Genomic DNA, 9,395 nt, shown 5'->3' with positions numbered 1-9,395 from the left:
ACCTGTTTGGACTATATTTTTATATTTCATTTTTACTTGCTGCCAGGAACGTTTGGGGCCTGTTGGGTTGCACCTGCGCTCAAATCACATCACAAAATCAAATGTATGAAATATAAAATAAAATATAATAGAATAACGTGTTAAATGGGTGGAGATCCCTAGATCAATGTTTAAATTAACACTCACGCATTGACGCTCGACAGTGCAGCCTAGGCGGAGTAGTCGAACGCTGATTCACTGAGCGCTCAACACAGACAGCATCGTCAGAAGGAAGAGTTGATAAAATAAATTACAAATTTGTAATTTATTTGTAAGCACTGTATCGAACGGTTCAATATCGATACGAGTATCGTTGCACCCCTAATATACACATATTCTATATATTCTGTGGACTGACGAGACAAAAGTTGAACGTTTTAGAAAGATTAACTCCTGTTACATCTGCTGTAAAATGAACACAGCATCTCATAAACAGAACATCACAGCAACAGTCAAACATGGTGGTGGTAGTATTATGGTCTAGGGCTGCCTTGCTGCTGAAAACAAAATGAATCGAAATGCAGACTTAAATCAGATTGAAATGCTTTGGCATGAAACATGTGGTTCATCCTCAAAAATCATTAAATGCAGCTGAAATAAAACAATTCTGCACACAAGACCAGGCCAAAATTCTCCATAGCGATGTGAAAGACTCACTGCCAGTTATCACAAATGATTTTTTCCTTAACAAATGAAATCAAAATTTAAAACCTGCATTTGGTGTTTACTTGGGTTATCTTTGTCTCACATTTAAATTTATTTGAGCTGTAATAACAAATATGAAACTATGTGACAAATATGCAAAATTAATACAAAATCAGGAAGGGTGAGCCCAGACCGTTTTTCACAGCACTGCAGAGACTTTTACCCACACATCTACGTGTATGTGTTGATGGTGGGGTACAGATCAGGAGATTTCATTTTCATTGACCATGAAACTGAATACTATTTATTATTTCATCAGTGTGAGAAGAGATAGTAATTTTGACTGCAGTATTAAAGAGTGAGTACACTCTCTAAAAAGCATTACTTTCTTGTTTAAACATGTGTATTTTAATATTCTCTCAGAAGATGTCTGCAATAACTTCTTGTGTTGATCATTGCAACCAGCCATGACAGGAAGGCTAGTTTTGGACAAGTCTGTGAACACAATACAACACAAAAACAGAGGCCCAGGCTGAACGCGAGTGCTGTCCACTGATGAGAGTCACTGGCATCACGGCTGATGTGATCCCGTTGCTAGACTGTCTCTATTCATTTGTTTCCTAGGCTCATATATGTACTGTTTATAGCCCACAGTAATTAACCTATCACTTTGCACCAGAAATTAGCACACTGGTTTCTCTCCTTAGCAGCCTCATTAAATTCACATACGTCCATTTAGCCTGATTAAGTAGGTTTGGCTACAGTAGAGAAAACCACAGTGCTATCATTAAGCATCAAACTGAAAAAAAAAATAACAGCAGCAAATGAGATGAAACCAAGGACAAGTCATCAGATTGATGCAAATAAAGGATAATGTGTACCTTCCCACATATAATCAGGAAAAATGAAAAAAAAAATATGAATTTGATATGAGAATGAGAAACTGTTTATAATTTCAAGAGGATAACTCGGTCAGTACAAAAAACAATCTGAGGCTAATTTAGTGCTGTATACATGTGGACAAACATCACACCGCAGTAAGTTTGCTGCTTGGTATCCCAATGACAAATTAATTTAGCAGCATAAAGGACAGAGCTTCAGAATCAGGCAGTAATAAAGGACCCAACATGAGGCCCCATATCAACTGATAGTGCATACTAACTCTTAATGCATATTCTATATCTAAACAAGAGTACATGTTTAGATCATACAACCAACAAAAGCCACAACAGGTATTACTGGCTTTGAGTCCTTGGTCATGAACGCAAAGATAATAACATTTCCAAGTTTTCTAACACAATATGGTTCGTCCTCTCTCCAAAGGTCATTATTCCAGAAGTCTTGTCATTTATTCAGATGCAGCTTTGCAATCCTAAGCCATACTGCCGTGTACTTTTATATAGAGAGAGGAGACTTTCTACCATAACCCCTTCCAAAAATGTCACACATATTCAGCCTTTCTCTAACTGAACTTCAACATTTAACATGCTAAGTGAGGCCTGTAGAGTCTGAGGCATAGCTCTTTGGTTTTTTTGCACTTACTCTGTGCACTTACTGTGAATTTGCTGGGAAGTCCACTCTTGGGAAACTGCGGCATTGTGTCAACACAGACTTGAATGCTCCAGACTAGGAAACTGTCAAAATGTCTGCTTTTATGTGCTTAAAACAGAGGCTGACCTCAATCATATACATTTTTTTGATAAGCACACCTGTGCACCTATATTTAATTCCTATCGTAGCAGTAGGGGTGCACTTAGTTTTCCCCAGGATTGCATATAGTCCTGTGAAAACTTGTAACTCTATACTAAGTCAGTTATTGCACGCCTTAGACAAACTCACTGTAATTTTTTTTTAGTGCAACCCTTTATACATTATGCCAAGTTAAATCAGAAATATGCTCCAAATATGCAGACACTAAAAGATTAATAACACTATGGGCTGAGGTCAGAGTGACATGAGAAAATTATCTCAAAAGTAATTCCAGAACTCCTTTTACTTGGACTGTATTCGTATGAAGAAAGTCACAGTCAAAACAAATCAATATTGATCTATCATAAAGATCTTATAGACCAAATGTTGTGTCGTGGATAGGACAAATGATGTTAAACATTTCACTAGAAAAATTTACATATATTGAAAGTGAAGCTGAACTTTGGATCAGAAAGTCCGTCTTCTTGTAAACCATGAAGTGCTTGGTTTGGTATTCGTTCCCCCATTAACAAAGAAGGGATTCATGGTTTTTGATATTGTTGATATTATTGTTTTTACAGCACTTATAAAGATTTTTTTCCTGTTATAAATTTCACTGTCAGATTATCATAACTGAAGTCTGCCTCCTCCATGAAGGAGCCTTGCTACCATCTCGTGGCCGGTTGAAGAACTACATCTACTAATGTTATCATTTAGCAGCTATTATGAACAAGAAATATCCATAGTACCCATGCACCCACTTATATATAAAGACTATACAGTCTATGATATACAGTAGACCGTATAGACCACCTTCGGTAAACTCAAACTAACATAGATGGGAATCATTTAGCTATTTAATCTTCCCACAAGCACAGAGCGAGTCCTCAACCATCACACTGCCTCCACTTTAACTAAACACACTACTAACCACCCAGCAGCGTTTCCTTTCCACAAAAGGCTGTTCGCACACTGACAGAGCGAGCACACCCGGTCTTCTTACCGAGTGAAGCAGTGGTGGCAGACCTCTTTGGCCAGTCTGTTGGACACGCAGCAGGCCAGCGGCTCGGCAGAGATCACCAGCTCTCCTTTGCGTATCCTGCCCGTTGCCCGGAGACCGTTACCTTTCCCGGGGCTGACGAAACGCTCGAGAATCGGTGCCATCATTGATTTTCCCTCCACGTGAAACAAACTTCCGTGTTTACATCCGCGATAAACGCTGCGTCATGACGTCACATGAACGTACACACGCTTTTACTACATATAAATGCAAAACGATTGTTTCGTATTTTTTGTATTTCTTTTTTTATTATTATTTCTTTCCAAACTGTATGTGCACCTCACAGTTTATTATTTTGAACACTTGGTTTTTATTTAGTGTTTTTGCTTTTCTTTAGATATAACACAGACGGTATTTGTAAATGGCATAGAAATGTCAATAAACATTATTAATAATAATATGTTAATATCACTAATATAATAAACCAATGCCTTCCCTTTTAATTTTAGTTTGGTTTTAGGTAATGCTGTGTATGGTTGTTATTAGATTTATTAATATGAACTAATGAAGTATGCACTATCAAATGTGATTTCTGAATTCTCTATTGTGTAATATTTGTGCACTTTTAGCAAAACTTTGGAGAGTCCCAGATGAAGGGTCACTCAGCAGCCGCGGAGCAGAAGCCAGGGGGGGTTTCAGTGACGCGCCCGTGAGCTCCGCCGGCAGCCAGCTGTGCCTGAGTGACCGAGCCGGCTGGCTGACCTTGGTAAAACTGCTACTCTTAAGTTGCCCAGGCTGACATTAGCAGTCTTAGGAAAGGTGAGTTCAGGTGCAGTCACAGGTGCTGGAGAATTCATACAAGCGGTGTCTGAATAAACTGGGTGTGAAGCAACATTAAACACAGTCTTACAAAATGCAGCCTGGGAAGTTGCACACACAGTTCCCAGGACTACTGGCTGAAAAGCATGGAGCACAGATTTATACAGACATGATCGTGGAACTAAAACTTTAACTTGAGCAACCAACTCTGCAGTGTTCAAACCAAGTATTTTTGCCAGCTTGTTAACAGAAGATGACACCTTGTTGCTCTTAACCTGGACAATCACAGAACGCACAGTCTTGAAGAGTTCACAATGAGCAACGCAAACAGTCTTTGAATGAGCATACTCTGGGCTTGTGAAATTTAACTCAGGAGGTAATGGAAACATGAGGTTTATCACAGGCAGCCTCAGAATGAACGGGCTGGTGAGCCGCGTAACACATGGGTGAAGCAACACCAACAACAGTCTCATGAGGTGTAGCCTGAACAGTATCTGGCTGGGAAATTGAACTGTCCCTGTTTAGTTCAGCAGTAGGAGAAATTGTCTTTTGAGCAGAGCAGCAAATAGTCTTTTGAACAGCATTTTTAATGTCTTGAGTGAGATTATGATTGTCCAAGTCAGAAAATTCCATAACAGATTCACACATGTAATCTACATCTGAAAGCTCACTATTAATTAGTACTACCGAAGCCTTCCCTGTACTATTAACTGATCCAAAAACAGGTGGCTCGGGATCAACATAACTTGGCTGAGAAGTGAAAACAGAAACTCACAAAATCGCATAGATCGCATAAATATTACGTTTCACCCTTTATTGAAAACAAACAAGGGAGTGGTGTGTGCATAGCATGAGGAAAGGTAAAATACCTGCTGGACACAGGCCCGAAACAAATTCTGTGGCACCATGTTTCTGTTAAGAAACGAATTAACCTTCATAAATATTTTCATTTCCTCATGCTGACCATCTACAAAAATCATGGCAGTCTTTACTGCAATTTGTTGTTGCTTGTATATACAGTCACCTTATTAAATCCAACAAAGCATCAATAGTGGAGAAATTTTCTTCATCTCCTTCTTTGATATCTTGAGTGTTGTAAGTAGCTCCTGGCTTGATTATCAGCACCAGAGCTAATCCTGCAAGACATACACAGAGATACAGAACCACAAATAAGACGCGAAAGTAAGTCTTGCTAAACACACCCAACTTCTGGGCACGTCCTTATTGGTCATTTTGAAGCATTTTGTGAATTAACATTAATTTACACAGTAATAAAACTACATATATTTAAATCTGACTTTCTTTTGCTTCCAGAATTGCATTAATTCTTGGTGGCATAAATTCAGTAAGGTGCTGGAAAGATGCTTCAAGCTTCAGATTAGATTATATCTACTTACTACAACAGTCACAGATATACAGACATTCCTATTTTCAATTATGTCCACAAAAAATATGAAAGTAACTGGCTTCTTGTTTTATAGTTTTGTCTTTTACCCGTAATCACAGCCACAATTGATGTCAAGCTATAGTATACTGCTGCACGTATACTTATTTTTCTAGAGGCAGAAGCAGTCAAACCAGCAACTCCTGTAAAAGTATAAAACACAAGACAATACAGTAATCAGTAGATAGAAACAGCAGACTTTCAAACAAACCATACCCAGATTTAGAGATACTACATTTAAGCAGCCATAATTAAAATCCAGATATTCAATACCTGATGGTAATTTAGTTTGAATGTTAAAATGGCATAAAACAGGTTTTACAACGTACATGAGTAGTATTTATAATGCTGTCCAAATGCCTTTTTAATTTTTTTTATTTGTATGTAATTCAAATGCGACTAAATTAAGTTTGTAATGTGACTAAAAATGATAATGCTGTTTATTGAAAGTGATATTGATGAAGTGACGTCTTTTGTAAATATAGCTTTAGACAAATAAATGTGAGTTATAAAGGCCTCACAACTATTTTGTAATCACTACTTTTGTATATATTACATCCATTGAAAGTGTCAGTTCTTTTAAATCGCAAAAAAACAATTTTTAACATTTATTTTTAGATATATATCAGTGCATTTAGCGATATTGAGTTATGTGCTAGTGAGGCTCATGCAGACACAGTATTCAAGATACTCTAAATAATCAGCAGTCACCACTGCGACTATTTTCAAGAAACTGCCTTTGTAATTATAATTTTATGTTTTATTAGGACTTTGTGTATAGGACAGTACAGTAGTATGCAAATGTGTTGAAAGTAAATAAGGAAAAAATTTTAATGAGCTTGAAAGTCAAGATTTATTTTTTTATTCTTCAGCACAACCTGAACTCTCATAGGAAGCTTTCTTGTAATTTCTTTAACTCAAAGTAGTTTTCAGGAGTAGTTCTCCAGGCTTCTTGCTGCACATCACACAGGCCTTCTGTGGATGTCGGCGCCCGTTTATTCTGTTCTCTGTTCAGATGATCTCACACTGCCTCAATAATGTTGAGCTCTAGACTCTGGGGAGGCCAAGCCATGACAGACAGTTTTCCATTATGTGTTGTCCTATCCAGGTATGGTTTTACTGTACTGGCAGTGTGCTTGAGATCACATCATTAAAACTTCCATCAATTTTGACATCACTGGCTAAAAAGCAGCTGAAAACTGTGACAGAGCCTCCACCATGCTGCAGATACTGACTGTTGTACCTCTCTTCTGACCTCCTCCATACACATTGACACGATTTGAGACAAAAATATAAAATTTGAATTCATTCATTTCTCTTGCTTAAGAAAGGCAGCTTCTTGACACCTTTCCACTGAGACTTTAGAAACTAGATAGCTCAGCTGAAGGGCCAGGACTGTTTCTCATATATATGTATATGTGTGTGTGTGTGGGTGTTATACAGTGTTTACGTGGCTGAGCAAACAAAAAAGCATTCCTCTGAAAATAGTACTGATCACTGGACTGAAAATGAGTGAAAAAGCCACCAATGTCTAAAGAAATCCTCCGAAAGCAGAGAGAACTACTGCTCAAGACCACTTTAAAATTACAAGCAAGTCTGGCTCCTTGGAAACTATATCTGAAAAATGAGATGTGGCTCAAGACGTCTGCACAGCACTTTAGATATCCAGAATATATCAGTTAATTTGGTGAGAAATGATCCACTATCTTACTTATTATCACAGAGGTCACAATAAGAGGAACAGTAATGAACTGAAGCATCTGCATGAGTATTTCTCCTGGAAAGCCGAGGTAGTTTTTTCTACCTCTGCAAGAGTGTTGACACTCCTGATGACCAAGCCAACAGCAAGTCCTGCGTGAAAGTAATACATAAACAGCTCATGAATGTTTTGAAAATGAATGAGTGCAGGAATAATACAAAAGCCATGCAAAAACACAACTTTAATATTTTTTTATGAAATTGAAAAAAAGAGTATAATTTCATCTTATAAAAAAATCATATAGTGAAAAATGATCAAGGACATCTTTTTAAAAATTTCTTATTTGAAATTCTTCTTTTTTACTTTGATTTAAAAAGAAAATGTGAATTTAAACACAACAAAACACTGACCAGTTAAAACAAAATATCACAATTTTATTTATTCTCAATAACAAAATAAACAACCTAATTTCTCAAACATGTACAGATGCCAAGTTAAAGATTAATCATTAACAAATATTATTTTGCTTTTGGATTAGTGTTTAATAAGCTATTGTACCATTTCTTCTAAATATAATTCGTGCTTGGGCTTGTTTTCCCCTTTTCTTCTCTTTCTCGCTCTCTGTTGTCTCTCAGGTAGAGAAGTGGGGCAGCCTTTTGGTTTGCCCACCCATTGGCAGGTTTTCTAGTCTTTTCTGCCAGATTGTTGCCTCTTCTGTGGCGGTAATCAGGCTCTCCATTGGAGGACATGGTGCCGGGGAACCAATGGGACCCAGTCAGGTTCAGCCTGAATTAGCCACATACGTTCTCGTGGGGGCCCACCACCTACAGGAGGAGCCATAGGGTTTTGTTGCTTTGTGGACTGAGCAGTGGTTGAAGTCAGATGCCCCCCCACTGGAGGGATTAAGTCTCCCAGCTGGATAGGAAATGGATTGGTGTCCATCCAAAAGAGCTGGAGGAGCTGGCTTTGGAGAGGAACCCAGACCTCAATGAGCAACAGAAAACAGATGGATAAGTGGACAGATGGGGCAGGAGGACCATGAGAGAGGAGGCAGAAATCAGAGAAAGGGGAAAAATCTGAGAAAAACTGGAGAAAGTTGAATAGTGAAGCCAAAACAAGAGCCAAAAACATAACAATACCATAGAATACGGAATATAAATCAAACACATTGCCAACATTTGTTGTTTTTCTTTTTGATTACAAACATTTACTTCTTTACTGAAAAATGTACTAATGACTTATACATACTTATACATGACTTACATAATACAATTCATAATTGTTGGTTAAAAAGACACCTTGTAGGGGATGTGTGTTGTCATTTATCTGTTTCCTACATACTAGTTGAAGATGAATATTCTCCACTGAATTAACCTGCCGCTGATACACTGTGCTCAACAGGAGGAGCAGATTATATGACACTGTCCATTCCACTACTATAAAACTTTTTTAAAAGAATGAACCAGCCTTTGTTTTGTACATCTTGTTAGTGTTCAAGCTTTATTTACCAAATTTTACTCTTATTTTCTCATTTGTATTTTTTTTTTTAACCCATTTCTTCAACCTCCAATATTTTATTTAAGGTAAAGATGATTATGCCTAGTAAACTGTAGATATGTCTGTAGTGTAAATCTGTTTTGGATTGTTATATTTTTGTTGTACTTCCGTGTATACTTCATAAATAAAGGAATAAAAAACATCCCATGTGTGTGGAGGATCTGTTCAGTGTCCATGCCTGTTGATAAGATCTGGGGTCACATAGATCAGGTCCAGTGGATGGTGCTGTTACACCCACAGTTATTATATGGCTAACTCTCAGCACTGCTAGCAGTTACCGTAGTTTGTTATAAGCATGTTACAAAATTGGAAAAAAATCTCAAGGCACCCTTTAAACTCTGGGGGTGCAAATAATAATAATACTAATACTAATACTACTACTACTAATAATAATATATCAGAAATAGCAGTGCTAGGAGGCCCAGCTAACACAGGGAGGCTTGATTAGCCCAGCAACCAAAGGTGTAGGCAGCAAAAAGGCCTGTTTAGTTGTTGAGGTTACC

The 9,395-nt window shown here is 37.6% G+C and overlaps 1 protein-coding gene across 1 annotated transcript in view; it reads right to left on the bottom strand.

The window, feature by feature from the left end:
- smyd3 (SET and MYND domain containing 3) overlaps positions 1–3,584 on the bottom strand; it is a 95,822-nt gene extending 92,238 nt beyond the window's left edge. Inside the window, exon 1 of the mRNA XM_005915055.2 lies at positions 3,377–3,584. Within this exon, the coding sequence (XP_005915117.1) occupies positions 3,377–3,540 (164 nt within the window). The 5' untranslated portion in view covers positions 3,541–3,584. The remainder of the gene's footprint in view (positions 1–3,376) is intronic.
- Between the last annotated feature and the right edge of the window lie 5,811 nt (positions 3,585–9,395).

The sequence above is a fragment of the Haplochromis burtoni genome, unplaced genomic scaffold, assembly GCF_018398535.1.
Source record: "Haplochromis burtoni strain Fernald_Lab_line unplaced genomic scaffold, NCSU_Asbu1 Contig_11, whole genome shotgun sequence".
Taxonomy (NCBI): domain Eukaryota; kingdom Metazoa; phylum Chordata; class Actinopteri; order Cichliformes; family Cichlidae; genus Haplochromis; species Haplochromis burtoni.
This window is presented reverse-complemented; position numbering and strand designations above follow the sequence as displayed.